Source organism: Sebastes fasciatus, chromosome 19, assembly GCF_043250625.1.
Source record: "Sebastes fasciatus isolate fSebFas1 chromosome 19, fSebFas1.pri, whole genome shotgun sequence".
In the NCBI taxonomy this organism is placed as follows: Eukaryota; Metazoa; Chordata; class Actinopteri; order Perciformes; family Sebastidae; genus Sebastes; species Sebastes fasciatus.
This window is the reverse complement of record NC_133813.1, coordinates 26670423-26689601: the sequence shown is the minus strand read 5'-3', so window position 1 is coordinate 26689601 and position 19179 is coordinate 26670423. Positions and strand designations below refer to the sequence as shown.

At 38.3% G+C, this 19179-nt stretch overlaps 1 protein-coding gene across 4 annotated transcripts in view; it reads right to left on the bottom strand.

Moving 5' to 3' along the window:
• Positions 1–15633: 15633 nt before the first annotated feature.
• pik3r1 (phosphoinositide-3-kinase, regulatory subunit 1 (alpha)) overlaps positions 15634–19179 on the bottom strand; it is a 30686-nt gene continuing 27140 nt past the window's right edge. For all 4 annotated transcript variants that reach the window (XM_074617341.1, XM_074617342.1, XM_074617345.1 and 1 more), the window contains one exon: positions 15634–18321. In XM_074617341.1, coding sequence (XP_074473442.1) covers positions 18132–18321 — 190 coding nt within the window. In that variant the 3' untranslated portion in view covers positions 15634–18131. The remainder of the gene's footprint in view (positions 18322–19179) is intronic.

The window sequence follows — 19179 nt, the reverse complement described above, 5'->3', positions numbered from 1 at the left end:
ACACATTATTTTCCTCATACTGTCTGCCTGAATATACCTGTATTCACCCTCTGTCTGAAACGCTCCGTTTTAGCACATTTCAACGGAATCACAACGGAATTGCGTTGCTAGGCAACAGCTTGAGTCCATGTTTACATCCTGTCAGCTGATGTTATTCACATACACTGCAACAGGAAATAAACTGTGACACATTTAGAATGTTTACATTTAAAACTGTGAAATGGTATAAATATTGTATATTTGTGACATCACAAATGTACAGAAATCCTAACGGCTTGTTTCAAACGCAGTTTCTGAATACAAGCTGTGTGTATTTCCCCATGGATTGAGCGCTTCGATACTTTCACAGTATTTATATAGCACTTAAACCTGCTTCATAATATAAAACTCACTTTTTTACAATATGGGACCTTTAAATACAACCTCCCAGAGCTGTTAGCCTATAGCTACTTATATCTGTCCTATAGGGTAATGTATACATCCCGGGTAACAAGGACCTGCCTCAGTACATGTGAACCAAAATTAGCCAACAGTTCTCAGAAGTGCCATGGTGTTGCTCCACATTGTGATACTCCCAGTGTTTACACAGTGTTATATCATTGTTTGCTCAAAGAGCTGACTCAAATTTACACAGCCAACTCTCTCCTGCTGATGTAAGGACCTAAAGACAGTCTGCCCTCACACAGCCTGGCTTCTATTCAGTTAAATCATTAGATGATGTTTTAATTAGTGTCTAATTGGGTGCTGTTTTCCCAACATTACCATGCTGGAAAGTGTGTAAAATATACTCTGAAAGCAGCACGGTATTTTACTTCAGGAGGTCAAATATGAGTCGAAATTAAAATGTGATTTCTGAATGTTGAGCAAAGGTTACTCTGTTGCCTAAGAAAAACCTGTTTGCATTAGTCACGCCATGCAGCCTCGCGCTGAAACACGCCGGACTGCCATTCATCATGTTTTTCAAGGAAACTTTTTCCCAAGAGTCTGTGCTATATTTGAATTGGCTCTGCTCTCAGGTGCAGAGTCCCTGGCACTGTGTGAACACGTATCTAAATCATCTGCTCACGGCCCTGTCACTGCGCTCCACACACCACGTTAACCCTAACACACACCACTTTAACCCTGACACACACCACTTTAACACTAACCACTCCACCGTTACACACGTGTCATTAAAAACTAGTCTGATTATTCTATATGTGGAGTGAATTCCTCATGCATGTGCTCTGAATTAAAGATGACTGTGGCATAAATAACATGCTTTAATTTTTAAATTTTTTTTAATCTAGGTTTTTTCTTATGCATCCCTAAACAAATATGGAAGAAGCCAAGAATTTTCCCAATCAGGATTTCAAGAGTTTATATCCTAAAGAAAAGCCCATAGATGAGACATTTGGCTCATTGCATCCTCTGCCTGGGTGACAGTGGACGATGCACACAGAGTACTCTATAACCAAACATTATTGGGCATTGATTAATGCTGCATATGCTGTGTGCTGCTATAATGTGCTGCATTCAACAGCAGCACTGCAGAGGACAAGCCTGCAGGGCTAGTTGTTGGCAAAATGGATCAAATGAATACAGGGTAATAATTACTGTTAACTATCACAGCATTATTTTGACAGTGAAATCACACCAAACACAGACTGTAGTAAGCTGCACTGGAAGAATCTCGTTGTGGAGTAAAAGTGGAAATACTAGCCTATAGTGTAAAAATAGGTATTCTGATACAAGTAGACTGTCGTCCTTTAAAGCGGCATTAGGCAGTATATTTTTGGCATCATTGGGCAACAATCCCATAATAACCTTTCAGCCTATTGTAATTCAAGTGTTCTGAGAGAAAACTAGACTTCTGCTCCTCCTCATGGCTCTGTTTTCAGGCTTTAGAAAATGTAGTAATATCTTAACCTAGGGGTCAGCAGCCTGCGGCCTCTTCAGCTCCTCTCCAGAGGTTCCCTGTGGATTTATAAACATGGAAATGAATAACTGTTTTCTGTTTAAATTTCATTTTTATTTATCATTGTTGTAGGTCTATGGTCTGACGGTACAACGGAGTATTAGGGCCACATTGAGGAAAAATAAATAAATTTGAGATTTCGAGAATAAAGTCATAATATTACAAGAATAAAGTCATAATATTATAAAGTAGTAATTTTACGTGTTATTTTCTTTTTTTCTCGTAAAGTTATGACTTTATTCTGGAAATCTCAGATGTTTTTTCCCTCAATGTGGCCCTAATACTCTGTAGTACATTTACACTTTGGTCCTCACTGCATTAGACTTATATACTATATACTTAGACTATAAACTGTGTTACCTTCATCACAATGCTCACATGTTTTCGGCTCCAGACAGATTTTTTTGTGGCTCTTTTGATAGTAAAGGTTGCTGACCCCTGTCTTAACCTAGTACTGTATCATATTGTTAGATAGTTTAACCTAGTACTATATCATAGTGTTGGATAGTTTAGCTTAATACTGTATCATAGTGTTGGATAGTTTAACCTAGTACTATATCATAGTGTTGGATAGTTTAACCTAGTACTGTATCATAGTGTTGGATAGTTTAACCTAGTACTGTATCATAGTGTTGGATAGTTTAACTTAATACTGTATCATAGTGTTGGATAGTTTAACTACTGTATCGTAGTGTTGGATAGTTTAACCTAGTACTGTATCATAGTGTTGGATAGTTTAACCTAGTACTGTATCATAGTGTTGGATAGTTTAACCTAGTACTGTATCATAGTGTTGGATAGTTTAACTACTGTATCGTAGTGTTGGATAGTTTAATCTAGTACTACGTATATCATAGTGTTGGAGCTATAATTTCGTTTTTTGTTTGATCATTGCTTAGAAAACAGGGTAAATGGTAAATGGACTTGTATTATAACCCTTTTTTAGTATTCTTACCACTCAAAGCTCTTCACACTACATGTCAGCATTCACCCATTCACACACACATTCATACACATACATGTCACACGCCCATTCACACACACATTCACACACCCGTTCACACGCACACATTAACACACCCATTCACACACACATTCACACACATACATTCACACACACATTCACACACCCGTTCACACACACATTCACACACCCGTTCACACACACACACACACACACACACACACACACACACACACACACACACACACACACACACAAACTCACGCATTCACACACACATTCACACACCCATTCACACACACACATTCCTACACTGATGGGAGCAGTTTGGAGTTAAGTGTCTTGCTCAAGGACACATCGACATGTGACCGGAGCAGCCGGGGATCGAACCACCGACCTGCTCTACCCTGTGAGCCCCAATCGGTGAACATACCTGCAGTTCAGTCATTGACCACCAGGCTGAGCATCGATGTGTGAAGTGAACATGCGTCCCTCCGGCTGATGAATCAGGTGTGTCTGTGTGACTGGAAGCAAACATTTGACAATGGAACGTGTTTGGCCAGCTCGGATTCAGCTGAACGGAACAACGCTGATATATCTACAGAACTGTGTGGTGGTGCACATACATACAGTACATACAGTACATACAGTACATACATGTACATGTGAAACTGTGAATAAACCCAGAGATACAGGCCTACAGTGAGCAGGAAACTGGTTTATGTTTAGCCTAGAACACTCCGATCAAGTCCTCCCGTTCGCCCCTCAGTGGCTTATAGATATAGATATTAGTATTTATGCTAATAAAAGTAACATAGTTTGAGTTAATTTGTATTTTCTAATAATCTGAATCTGCTAAGTAATTAGTGACTAAAGCTGTCAGATAAATGGTGGAGTAGTAGTATGATAATTCATGCACTAGTTACTGACATATTAAGTCTGGAATCTAGATGCTGCTAACATGCTAAAAACAATAACTCTCTATACACCTTATTAATCTTTTAGGGAAAACATTTATTAAATTAATATTTCTAACATCAGACAGGGTTTAATATATGTAATATATTGCTATCAACCTCATTAATCCAACAGTTAAAATCATCCTATAATAATGCACAGCTTTTTATGTGCATGACACCGTAGAGTGTCCACGAGGGATTGTGGTAAATGATATCCCATTAGAATCATTAATGGTCGTGATTATCTCCTCCTGACATCTGCAGGCTTCAACAATGGACGCAGCCATCCGGCTTGTCATCGACGTTAAAGCGTGGAGAATGAGAGCGGGTCGTGACCTTTCATGTACATGCATACAACATGCATGGGGGGGCGTTTATGGGGCCTATCAAGATGGTGAGTGATCTCCTCTAATGGATCCCTATATTACATAAAAAGCTCATCGAGTTAATCACTGAGGATTTGATCACATTTATAGATTTGATGCTATTGTCCATTTGGGAAAAGCCCAGAGGCCAGATGTCTGACCTCTGATTAAAAGCCAAGAAAGCAGAGCTGACAGCGACATTAAAGTGAATTATTTGATCTCTTTTGTTCCTTCCTTTTTAGCCCAAATGAAGCGATCTTGTAATCCTTCACATTACAGTGCATGTTCATTCCTCCTTTAGCTTTACATTGTGAGCATTAAGGCAAATGACATTTCATTAGGTCGCTGCAGATGTACGTCAAGTTGGACCTGAGCCTAAGAGGATTGGAGCTGTGTTTATAGCATGTTGAACCTCACATATGAGCGGCTCAAGCTGCTTCATACTACAGAGATCACGACCCCAATTTCTTTACCTCATCAAGTTGCCATCTGGACTTTCTGGGCATTTTGGGTCCAAAGCTCTTTAAAGCAAATTCTAAGAAATTCCATCAGCCTATACATTCCTGAATGTATGATACAAGTCATGTTTGTCATAGAATAGCAGTAGTAGGGTAATCCTCATGTAAAAAGCTTAACAAGCATGAACATGAAGTAAATATCTTTACATTCTTATTTGTGATTTTCTGCACAGGGCTGCACAATTAATTGAATATTAATCGCGATCACGATTTTGTCTTCCCACAATGAACTGAACATGATCGACGGTGATCTAGACGTTTAAAATGCTCCGCTCATAGAAAACTCTGCTGCATAAATCAAGCGCTTCCTAAACTAACAGCTAGAGATGAACCGTCAAACCAGCAGCCAGTTTTCAGCCGTCTCATATATCAAACACACGTGCAGTCGCCACATGATGGTTTTACAAAGACCTAATGGTCGCAATTGCAAATCCAAAATAGGCTGTGGAGGAACAACCTTAAAAACATTTGGAACAACTAACTTAATCAGACACTTGTTATATAGTTATTCATTCAGAGTGCTGGGTTCCATTATGAGGCAGGACACAGCTCTGTGGTGCGTTCAAGCTCTACTCCGTAAAATGAGATTTGGGCGATAGTAAATTCTAACCCTATCATGATGTGTTCAAATGTAATCTTGTAAAATTAAGTTTTTGGTGACAAACTTGAATAAATCCAGTTGATTGAAGATGTTTTCGAAGCAATATAAAAAAGATATTAGGGAGGGAATTCTGATGTGGTTAACCTCCTAACACTAGCTCTGAGCAGCTTATAATATATAATTAGAACTACTAATGGTAGGATTCATTTTAATCACAGTAAATATTTATATAAAAATACAATCATTTATTTCCTAATCATTTCAATTGTGTATAATTGTGTATATTGTGTACTCAAGATGACAATAACAATGTATAAGGACGACATTTTGAGTTTTTGACAGGTGGAGAAAAGCACAACATGGAAGTGAAAACAGCACTCTGTTTATTTAAATGTAAAATTGAAATAAAAATATTTGTCCCTAAAATCTAGGAATAATGGTGATAAATAATTGTGATCTCAATATTGATCACAATAATCGTGATTAGCATTTTGGCCGTAAACATGCAGCCCTATTTCTGCATCAAGTTCTGGTGGAAATGTCCAGGTCTCAGAGGGTTTGATCATTATTTTTTTAGGGGTGCTCAAGCAAACCTAACTGTCAACTCAGCACCCCTATAAAATAATGATCAAACCCTCTGAGACCTGTGGGATCACATTACTGTCTTTAAGAGGTTGTAGTGGACTCAGTCTTAAAGCTGGTAAAGCTACTGGTATCATATGAAACTAGAAAACATAATAATGGTTGGTTCCAACATGGATAAATAATGCTCTAAAGTTAGGCTAAATTCACGGCGAGGGAAAATTGGCATGGCGATTTTTTAAAGGGGTACCTTGACCTCTGACCTCAGAGACATAAAGAGATTTCCATCATAACTTGATGCAGGAAAGGCAGAAAATTGTGCATAAAAAACAATAGAAAATGCAAAAGTGAAGAGTGTAAAATGAGCAGTGGTGAAAAGGCTACAGGGTTATCTGCTGGACCATTTCTTGGCCAGACTTGTGACTAAAGCCACAATTTGTCTTTGATAAACTTCAGTTTTTGTACGGCTTGAATCAACAAGTTCTAATGTGTTAATTAGTGATATTTAGAGCTGCTGTTAGATGGATTTTTTTTTACATCTGGACAGAGCCAGGCTAGCTGTTTCCACCTGTTTCCAGTCTTTATGCTAAACTAAGCTAACTGGCTGCTGGCTGTGGCTTTATGTACACACAAACATGAGTTTTGATTGATTTGTCATCTAATTCTCTGCAAAACTATTCTTTTAAATTGCACTCGCATATAAGGAGGATGATCCATCATTGTCTGTTTGTGTGTGTGTATGTTCATTCCAGCTCCTGTAGGTTTGTACACTGTACAGGCTTTTGTTTTCTTTAGCTCTGAAAATCCCATAATGATATCTGTTGTACCTGCTCATATTCTCATATTCCCTCTCATTTCATGATGGTTTTAGCTCCGCAGCGCCGACCGTGATGTAACATCCCAGCTCAGAACAGGAGCACGGTGCTCGGTGACGGGGATTACAGCTCATTCTTCAGAGCGTTCGGTTTATTTTAGGGTCTGACTGGATAAAACAGGATTAGCATCACAATGAATCCCCTGGCATTCAAACCCAGAGGTCAGCTCCTCCGTGACCTTTGACATTTGAAATGTTTATAAATCCCCATCTGTGTTGTGATAGCTAAACATAGATGTGATCAGCTGTCATTCCAGCGAGGTGTCCCGTCTTTGATAAGTGCCATGCTGTGTTAAAAGCTCTGTCAAGCGGTGATGACAGGTTTAATCTACCGGTGCGTTTTCACTGCGTTCTCGGTCACTTTACGGTAGCTCCACTATCGGCAAATTGTTTCTTAAGGTTCTCTTCATTTTTAATGCAATGGGTGAGTGGCAGTCTGTAACCACTGATCTCTGATCACTGAGCTGATGTTCTGAACATTTATGTCAAGTAAAAACAATATATATCAAATGAATAACAAAAAGTCCTTATAATAATATAAAACTTTACTGAACAGAGTTACAAAGTGCTTTAACAGTAATCAATAGAAAAATGCTAAATGATGAGACGAGTAGAACAATCTGTGAAGTAGAAAGAATAAAGAGCACAGAAATTAACAGATTAAAACATAGTTTGAATTTAAGAAAAGCCTCTCCAATAAAAGTGAGCTTCAATCATTTTTCCCAAAATGTTTGTATGATTTGTTGAGTCTGTTTCTGGTTTTATTTTGAAAGTTTCTCTCCCCTGTACCATGTCTGTGTGTCCAGATCTGATTTCAACTTTAAAAAAAATTAAATACATTTTTCCCGAAGAGCGGTTGCACAGACCTTTCTGTAGGTTTGGACCCGTCTACTCAGGTTCAAGGACCTGCAGTCGCCTCTATCACCAGTGAAGTGATTGGCAGATATGAATGCATATAGTCTATCTTAATTGCAGACACCACATATTGCTCCAGCAAGAGTCGCTTAGTCAGGATAACGGCCTGGATTATTGATTAACAAACTGAGTATTTACAGTGTGCACACTTGTGCAGGGCAGCCACAGGGTGCGATGCACTCAGCAGCATGTGACCACGTACTAAAGTCGTCTTATTTCATTCGAGACATCCTGTAAGTGTCTCAAATGAAACAATTATGAAACAGGATGTGTCTCATTTCTGTAAGTGCCTCAGCTGTATGAATATCAGGGGTCAGATATTCATACAGCTGCACACCTGGAGGCTTCCCAGTGTGACCACATGTTGGACACAGGAAGCAGTATGTTTCAGTCTGCCCTATACTGTATGTATTTTTGGAACAGTTGACTGGGGACAGATGTAACGCAGGACAAACCTGACATTCACAGTTTGTTTTCACTGTAATTGCCTTCAGTCGAAGCTAAAGTCTTTACTTAAAGGTTGCTTGGCCCCATTCCGGGAAGCAGGTTTCTTGATTTATCTAACCCAGAACGTGTCTGTTTTGTTACTCATCAAAGATACCTAGATAACTCGGTGAACCTGCTTCCTGGAACATGTCAATTTCCAAAAACCCGATTAAATCTCATCTTAAAGGATAAAACAATGAAACTTTTTTGGTTTTATGTTTGAATGGCATGAAATGTGATCGAAACGTTCACATCAAGGCAACGTGATCGAGAATGTAAGGCAGATTATTTTAGATGCTTTTGATGGAGAAATGTCATGTTAAAAGAGACAAAATAGCTCAAACACACGTGACAAAAAAAACACACAATGCCGTTTTCTTATTGCTGAAATATTTCTTCTATAAAGTGACTAACCGATCATGTCAAGCTTTTTAATACTTTGTTGGGCGACGATTGATGGACTTTGGTCCCTAATTACTTCCCTGAGATCTCTTTCTGAGAGGTGCTCATCAATGCTTCAGATATATCTGTTAAATATTAACATGGTGCTGTACAATGCCAGAGTCTGCTCCCTCTATCAGTGCTTTCTAAAGATAAGCTGTCTGAACCCATTGCCTTATCTTTAAACCTCATCCTTTACGGCTCTGTAACCGGTGTGACTGCATTACAGTCTGACCTAAAAGAGGAAGAATTCCTCATCTTAAAGGACCAGAGACAAAACAGTAAAGTCAAAAGTACATTCAACATAATGGGAATTCTAAGTATGGCTGGCAGACGACTGACAGTATTTCACTGTAATTGCTTCAAGCAATCTGGTTTATATAAGATGCACTATTATACATTCTATACTATTATATCATCTCGACCCACTGGATCTGTCCTTATGTAAACCTGTAGATTATGACCATTAATTACAGTTATATGAGCTTTAAAATCCCCGCCCATAATCTAAGTAGCCTGTGTGATAATAGCCACTAGCACTAAGTCATGATAATGCTTTACTTTGTGCTACATTTGATTTATTGATCCACACTGTGAGTCACTTTTCACCAGAACGAGTGGAGAGCAGATGTGGTTTACTCGTGACGTTTTTAGCCCTTGCACAACATGTATTGCTTCATTAACCCAGTGAAAAGTACTTCATAGAAGTATGCACTGCTAGTAGTATTTTACTGTTAGTTGTTGGTGGAGGTGAAGCTAATGTATGGGTATTATACAGTTTTTATGGTTGCATTAAATCTGATGAACTTTTCTAGCAAAAAGCCAGACTTACTTGCTAAATTTGTAAATTTAAATACAAACGACCTTTACATACTAATGTGTCCTTCGCATTAAATTACATACTCAGTCCTCAGAATACAGGCACAAGTTTCAGTGTTTATTACAACGCGTGCTCATCAGTATTTTCAAACATTGAAACACGCAGTAATTGCTGGTTACCACTGATATATGCGTATTTCAAATCTACAATAGAGGTGGAAAGAAAAATAAAGGAAGGAAATGCAATGAATTTCCTTTTAATTTACTCTCAAATTGTTGCAGTGTATTGAATGTTGCAGTCAGTTGTGGACTAAGTACATTCACTCAAGTACTGTACTGAAGTACAATTTTGACAATTTTGTATTTTACTTGAGTATTGCCATTTTATGGTTCTTTATGCTACTACTCCACTATGTTACTAAGAGGAATATTGTACTTTTTAATCTACTACATTTATTTGACTCTTTCAGTTACTAGTTACATAAAAAATGTTCAGTATGATATGATGCGGTACTATACTACCAATCTACCCAGTAGTGTGTATAAAGTATCTAAAATTAACTCCACATTGATGATCTATAATATAAAACTATTCTGAGTCATTGGTGATTGCAGGTTGCTGCAATACAGTAGATGAGGAGTTGTGCAAGTATTCAGATCCTTTACTTAAAAAATAGCAATACTAATAGCAATACTACAGTGTACAAATAAATCATTACATGTTAGTCATGCATGTGAGACATTTCTTATGTTGTTATGTTTATAGTGTGTCAAAAAAGTCATAAAAAAACCATAATATAGTATTTTTTTTAAAAGTCATAAAAAAGTCATAGTATAGTATGTCGAAGAAAGTCACAGTATGTTAAAAAAAAGTAATAGTTTAGTATGTTAAAAAAAGTCAGAGTAGTATGTCGTAAAAAAAATCATAGTATAGTATGTTGAAATATGTTATGATAAAAGTCATAGTATAGTATGTTGAAAAAAGTCATAGTATAGTTTGTCAAAAAAGTCATAAAAAAGCCATGATATAGTATTTTTTTTTTTAAGTCATAAAAAAGTCATAGTTTAGTATGTTTAAAAAACATAATAGTATAGTATGTTGAAAAAGAGGCCTATTGTATAGTATGTGGAAAAAAAGTCATAGTGTAGTATGTCGTAAAAAAAATCTTAGTATAGTATGTGGAAAAAAAGTCTTTGTATGGTATGTTGAAAAACTTAATGAAAAAGTCATAGTATAGTATGTCGAAAAAAAGTCATTAGTATGTCGAAAAAAAAAGCCATAGAATAGTATGTCGAAAAAAAGTCATAGTGTAGTATGTCGGAAAAAAAAGTTGAAAAAAAGTCATAGTATCGTATGTCGAAAAAAAAGCCAATCCACTGGCTGCTTCTTTCAGCCGCTTCTGAGATTGCTCTGATGGTCCGATTGCTCTGATAGAGCCTGACCGTGGCATCCCAGCTCTTTCAGTAATCTGATGGTAGAAGAAGCCACGAATCCTCTGCATCCTACCTCCACTGGATAGACTTTTGTGTTCCAGACTCGCTGCTTCGCTTCTGCTGCTAGCTCTGCGTAGCGCAGCTTCTTACGTTCGTAGGCCTCTTCAATCAAGTTTTCCCATGGAACTGTGAGCTATATTTTATAAGCAGTCTTCAGTGAGGGGGACCAGAGTACCAAGTCTGGCCTGAGGTTGGTGGAAGCAATCTCAGGTGGAAAAATTAATTGCTGGCCGACGTCCACCAGCATCTTCCAGTTGCGGGCCATGAATAGGCGTCCTATGTCTGGCTTGGTAGGAGGGTGTTTGGGTGTTTTCTGTCCTTCTCGGACAAATGCTGTTGCCTTAAGGGGATTGGTTGCTCTCAGGAGGGGCAAGGAGTTGGTCGACCGTCGCTTGTCTTCCATAGCTGATGCCAGGTTCTTGAGGACCTGATTGTGCCGCCAGGTGTATCTGCCTTGCGAAAGGCTGGTCTTGCAGCCTGTCATGATGTGTTTGAGAGTCGCTGGAGTTGGGCAGTGGGCACAGGTTGGATCCTCGCTATACCACTGATAGAGATTCTTCGGTGATGGAAGAAGGTCGTATGTCGCTCTGATGATAAAGCTGATCTTGCTTGTTTCCATTTCCCATAGCTCCAGCCAAGTTGGTTTACTTGCTGTCAGGCCGAAGCCTCCTCTTCCCTGCTGGACTTGCCCCATGATGTCTTTGTGCCTCAGAGCTGATGGACCTTGCTGTACCGCATCGGATGGTGTCCATTTCTGCCCAGTTCTTAGGGGCAGTGCAGCATTACTGATAGTCTTGTTTCTGGAGTGTTTCAGCGTCATTTGGAATCTTACTTTAGAACACTTGTATTCCTCCGTTAGACTGGTGAGAGGCAGTTCCAGGATCCCTTTGCCATAGAGGGCGATGTTACTCAAACATCGTGGGACTCCGAGACATTTCTTCACGTATGAGGTGATGGTTCGCTCCATTTCTCCACAGTTGTTATCGGGACTTCATAGATGGTGAGTGGACACGTTGTCCAGGGGAGGAGTCCAAACTGTAGGCACCAGAGTTTCAATTTCCCAGGCAACAGGGTCTTGTCGATGTTCTCTAGCCTATTGACAACTTCTTGCTTTAGTTGTTGCACTTGCTCTTTGTCCTTGAGGCTAGCATTGTACCATCTGCCCAGGCTTTTGACAGGCTGCTCAGACACTGTTGGTATTGGGTCGTCACCGATGTAGAACCATGTGTCTTTAAGTGCTCCCCTTGACTATGGAGATGCTTCGAGACTTTCTCCTTTTTATCTTCATACGGGCCCACTTGACGTTCTCCTGCAGCTTTCCAAGTAGTCGCTTGGTGCATGCTGCAGTAGTGGTCAGTGTGGTCATGTCGTCCATGTACGCCCTGATGGGTGGAAGACGGAGGCCAGCCCTGGTTCGCTCACCGCCAACCATCCATTTTGAGGCCCTGATGATGACTTCCATAGCCATTGTGAAAGCCAAGGGTGAAACTGTGCAGCCTGCCATAATGCCTACCTCCAAGGGTTGCCATGTTATAGTAAAGTTGGCTGTTGTGAAGCACAGCTGCAGGTCTTGGAAATAGGTCTTGACCAGTGTAGTAATGGGCTCTGGTACGTTGAAAAGTTGAAGGATTCCCAGAGGAGTTCATGGGGAACAGAGCCGAATGCGTTTGCCAGGTCAAGGAAGATCACATGGATGTCCCTTTTGTCCTTCTTGGCTGATTGGATCTGATGCCAAATCATGCTTGTATGCTCCAAGCAACCAGAGAACTCTGGTATCCCTGCTTTTTGTACAGTTGTATCGACGTACTTCTTTCTTTGCAGGTAGGTAGACAGCCTCTGTGATACTATGCTGAAAAAGATTTTCCGCTCGACGTTCAGAAGGCAGATCGGTCAGAATTGGTCAATGTCTGATACATTCTTTTCTTTTGGTATGAGCACGCCGCCAGCCCTTCGCCATGCCTTAGGTATCATTTGCTTCTGCCACACTACCCTCATGAGCCTACAAAGAAAGCGTAGTACATCCGGTGCGTTCTTGTAGAGCTTATACAGTACTCCATTAGGCCCAGGAGCTGACGATGCTCTTGCTCGCCGAACTATATTCTCTACTTCTTTCCATTTCGGAGGGCTAGTGTCCAGGCTGAATTCAAGAGGTTGAATTGGCAGGATGTCATGTGGGATGACTATCTGCTAGTGCCTTCTCGTGTCGTGGTGGACCCTTTCCAGATGTCCTTTTAGTTCCTGCTTTGATGTTTTCAAGGTTACGCTTTTTTCCTTTGTAAAGAGGTCTTTGACAAACTTGAAAGGGTCTTTGTAGAACCGTGTTCTTGTGTGTTCTTTCTTCCTACGAAGTTTCCTCAAGTTCTCTGGTATTTTTAAAAATTGTATGAAAAAAGTCATAGTATAGTATGTCAAAAAAAGTCATAGTATAGTATGTTGAAAAAAAAGTCATAGTATTATATGTGAAAAAAGTTATAGTATAGTATGCAAAAAGTCATAGTATAGTACGTCGAAAAACTTTATGAAAAAGTCATAGTATATATAGTATGTAAAAAAAAGTTATAGTATGTTGAAAGAAAGTCATAGTATATGTCAAAAAAGTCATAGTATAGTATGTCGAAAAAAAAAGTTATAGTGTAGTATGTCGACAAAAAGTCATAATATAGCATGTTAAAAAAAATCTGAGTATAGTGTCGAAAAAAAAGTCACCTCTTAGCTGTTTAATCTGATAAAAAAGTACTGCTTCAGTTTGTCTAGACTGTCGCATAAACTCTCATTTCTTCAAAAAAGTCTGTGGCAACACGGTCTGTAATTATTTTTGGCAGTATCACTGGTTCTTCTTCTTCTTCTTCTTCATCTCCAGCGGCCATGGCTCCATCAAGTGGGGGCTCAAACTCCACTGTCCTTTCAGCATTCTTTTTCTCCATTTCTGCCAAGGTGGATTTCTTCGGCCGACCTCTTCCACGTACTGCACCTCTTATTTAGTCAGCATTCCAACACCAACTCGACACAGGCGTATTAGATCCCACCACTGCCACCAATTGTTGCAAGGTGAGGTGCAGGAGAGCAAGGTGAAAAGTCACGAAGAGAAATCATCACACTGGCAGGTAAGTATGCTTGAAAAATAAGGCAGACTTTTATTTTCAGTCTGTAAAAATTCCATCAAACAAAGGAAAAAACACGTGGAGGGAAAAATCCTCTGCATTCAGTTACACTGCTCACCACATGCCTGGTCTTTTTACCACCCTTTTTCAAACTCTACTTTCCCACATGGTCACATAACCTAACAGCCCGCCCTTCCAGTTCAAACTGGCCTATCAGGCGAGTACTGCCATCAGCTCAGACTGGAGACACCTGCAGTGAGAACCTGGGCAATCATAGCACACCTGATTACACTTGGAGCCACTCAGTCCCTGTCAGTCAATTAACCCCTTAACTACACACATAAGAAAAACAAAGAAAACTGTGATCAACCCCACTTGGCTTAACCAAACAGTTAGTGAGGGAGTTGTTGCGTCCTCACATTATGTCAAAGAAAAGTCATCGTATAGTATTTCATAGCATGTCATTAAAATGTCATAAAAAACACAAACACATGAAGTAAGAAGCAGTGTTATGAGATTCAATTTACAGTTTTCCTCCCAAATCAATAAAAACAACACCGTTAACTATGCTGAACGGAACCTGCCAAAATAAAAAATAAATGAATTAATAAATGACTCGATAAATAAATAAATATGTCATTAAATGTAGCAAAATAATATTATACATAAATGTAGACATTAATTTATTGATAAAATGTGACAAATTATATGTTTTAATTTGCTTTTGTTTATTCATCTTTCTATCAATTCCCTTATTTATTTACTTTTTTTTAATTTAATTTTTATTAATTTTTAAATGTATTTATTCATTCTTGCATTTATTTGATATGTATTCATTTTCTTTTGCATTTCTTTTGTATTAATTTATTTATTTTTGCATCTATTTTTAAGTATTTTATATTTACTTTTAAACGCATGTATTTATTTATGTAAGGAGTGAAATGCAAAGGGAAAATCATGCAGAAAATAAAAATACATGCATTAAAAAATAAATATAAAATAAATAAAAGTAAATGCTAAAATAAATGATTAAATTAAAAAAATAAGAATAATAAACAAATTAGTACAAAGATTAATTAAGAAGCAAATTAAACATAAATGTCCATTTATGTCACATTTCATCAATTAATTAATGGCTACATTTATTTTTAATATTACTTTCCTACATTTAATGAAATTTTTTTATTTATTCATTTATTTTTGATTTTGGCAGGTTCCCTCCATCATTAACTAGCTATGTCAACAGTAACACAGTAGTGACACTTTCAGAGTACTAGTTGCTGCGAAAGTAACAGTTACTATAACATGTTAAATACATGATTATTATATGATCCTTATACTGAATATCTTTGGGTCTTCGACCATTGGTTCAATAAAACAAGCAATATGAAGACTTAACCTTGAGATTAATGAAAATTATAACAACATTTTCTCATATCTCGAAAAAACAATCGTCAGATTGATCCAAAAGGAAATAATCGTCAATGTCAAAAATGTAATTGTATGGCGATCCATGCAACAGTTGCATTAACTTCAATAATAAGACCAAAACAAGAGTTGTTTCTTAAAAAGAAGTGTTTTATTTTCTTTTTAACAAAGCCCAATACAGATTTGAAGCAAAACTTGGGGAGCACTGGTAAATCTCAATCCAATCATCATGTCTGGGACACCCACAAAAAGATGAGCTTCAAATAAAAAAAGACACCTAAAATAATCATACAACCCAGAATTGGGGCAAAGAAAATAATGGTGCATGTTGTCCAAGAACTATTAAAAAAAAGAAAATATTTTTGACAATAACAAACAAAAAGTTCATGTCAGCAGCTGTTGGGGGGGAATATTCTAATAAAATAAATGTCATATGACAGATATAGTATCCATGACAACAGTTTTGAAAGAACCAATAAAACCTAAAATAAATTACATTAAATCTCTTAGATGAGTAATATGGTCAAATACATCTAAAACACATTTTAGTAGCTTGTTCAAGCTGTACAACAGTTCTGCCATGAGGGGAGAAGAATATGCACAAAACTAATTAAAACTTATTAAATGTGACAAATGTCATGTCCAATATAACTGTCCACATTTCTTTTGACAGGAAGTGACACAAGTGGACAGGTTGCGGTCGGTAAGTCTGTTTACCTTTTACCGCAAAGATGGAGAGAATTTAAGAGTCAAATTTGAAAAGCATTAATCAAAAATGACATTGGGTTAATGGTTTTATTTATAGATTTTTTAACAACTAATTTGTTACACGAAGATATATTTAACATTTTAACTTGACAGCTGTGCTGAGCATGAGTACATTTTAGGGTGGGAATAAAAATATCACATCTAAATAGTTTTTATGGCGGGCAGATCTATGATCGCAAAATATAGAATATTATTATCAATGGCGGACATGTTGTCATTTGAATGGTTTTCACATTGGACTTAACAATGGTGACACATTGGTAGTTCTGGTGGCTTCATTTAAAACGTTTTCAGGTAATTATTACCAGTGGGTTTACACACGTACCGATCACTTGGACTTTTAAAAGCTAGAATTAAGATGTGGGACAGAACATGTGGTTGAGTTGTGGCTGAATGTTTTCTGTTAAGGATTCCACAGGCACATGTTTTTAGAAATATGAAATTAAAGACTATCTGAAATGAGCCGATCCACCCATGTAAACACAGTGATTTTCTGATACAGAAAAATACTAAGTGGAAATGTATATTGATCTTTTAATACCAATATCCATCAGTTGAAAACACCAGTCTGCTTTGATATATTCTCATGTGGGAACATATAGATTTCATAAGAAAATAAATCTCTACCTGTTGTTTTGGTGGTGATGGTTAGATAAGGGCTGTACGATCCCATCATCTCGTTCTCTGAATGCTCTCTTTGTCCGTCTCAACAAAGAACTGCATGTATGCTCGGTAAGAAATAGTACTCAAAAGGCTCTGCCTGAGAACATTAGTTTGAAGCAAAACAAAAAAACTCATCTTTTCCATCTTTATACCAGTTGTTAAAGTCATTTATAATAAAGTGTATGTTGCTATTATTATCCTTTAAAAATCATAAGCTGTATCTCGGCATTTTGACACTAAATATCCTCTAGGATATTTAAACAGGAAAAGATACTTTTCAAGCAATACGACAAGCTTATATTGTGGGTCGCAACAGAATAAAAGACAATTCTGAAGAAATAATGGAGAAAGAATTGCATAGCAGATCAGAACAGAACTAAACAGGAGCTGATCCTTTTTGGTTTGGTGCACTTTGATTCATGACTTTGCACATTTTCACATATGTACATGAAATAGTTCACCTGCCCACAGTAAAAGATCAACAGGAAGAAGGCAGGATGCAGACGTCTCGTCCTCTCTGCTCTTCTCATTAAAGTCCATATAGGAGTCTTTTCAAAAGAATTAAACTTTGTTTAAAAAGTGCCATTTTGCTACATTTATCAGCTGATCCATGGTCTGCTACTGAACAGTTAACACAGGCTAATGTGTTACAGACGTTCCCCAACGTCACACATCCTGATTCTATGAGTTTTGGTCACATGGACAATCTTACACACACACACTCACACACGCACACAAACACTCACAGCCACACACACACACACAGACACACACAAAGATGACGTGAAAGGAAAAAAAGTGGAAAAACGACGTTGTGGCCGGTGAGTACAGTTCCATTTGAAGAGTTTATCTGGTGCGTTTAGACATTCCCGGCTGGTAAAGCTTTGAAAAAGAACAAGCACCGTTAGGAAAAGGCCTCCGATGTCCTCCGCTGCGGGAGACTTCAGCAGTTTCCTCTTGATTCTGTGCTCCCACAAAAAGCAAAAGAGAAATAAATCTACATTCAGACTCGCCTCGGGCTCGTGGTCGGGCAAAGTCACTGAAATGTTTCAGGCTTTATTGCGTCTTTTCCTCCGATTTCAAGTCTGAGTTGGGCGAACGGAGCCTCTTCTTTTAAAATCATGGAGTCCGAGGACACGTATCTCCAAATCCCCGTGAGGCCTTTTCTTTGTGTCCGTGTGGAAACGTCCTGGTCCTCACCGTCTCTGCTGGGTATACACCGGGTACGCTAGCGTCACATTCAGAGAGTCATTGTGCTGGACCAAAGACGTGTGCTGGTAGTGAAGTACGAGTTCTTTCAATGAGCCGTACAGGTTGTACGGCTCCGCGAAGCCGAAACCTGAGGGGGTCTTGTTGATGACGCAGTGCTTCACTTCACCGTCCACACTGCAAAGAGAGGACAACCTGTCACAAACTGTTCTGGGTGTGCAGTAGGAAATCAATACAGCATAGTATCGCGATATGTTACGTGACAATATATTCTCCATACACGGACATCAAGTATGGATCTTTTGTTATATAACCTTTTAATAAGTTGTGCAAAATTCTGGTGATAGAAAAACTGGCATGCCATTTTCAAAGGGGTCCTTTGACCTCTGACCTCATATGTGAGAGTAGCTTATTAGATAAAACGGATGTTGACAAACTCGAGCCCCCAGGAAGAGTGCCGAGCTTTGAAGCTAATTTTTGGAGTGGGCAAACGGCGGTACTACAACTTCCGTGTCCGTCACGTGATGCCATTGGGCCCAAAAATACTTTTTCCCACAGACTTACATTGGGAAAGAGACTTCTGTAACTCAGTGGATGATTTTTTTTGAGGTGAGTCAACTTCCTAACCGAACCAAACGTCCTGTAACGTTCTACAATTACACGTACCGTTCCACCCATACCATATACCATATACCATATACCATATGTACACTGAAACAGACTTTGTTTGCCGTTTCCTCCTGTTCATACCGGACATTAAGACATCACCTTCAATATAAAAAGAGTCTGAAGCTAGTATGAATCTTCAGCAGTTTTAGACAAATCAAGTCGATATCTTATAGTTACATGTCTTTTATTATAAAAAAAAAGTTTTCCCCCATTGGACAGTAACAACAAGAGTGAACTGTGTAGTAAAATGACTTTGGAGGATATCCACTTGATTTGTCTAACTCCAGACTGCTGAAACATCATATATATGTATTTGTGTTTACATTGAAAGCACATTAGCATCTCTTAATGGCCAGTATGAACAGG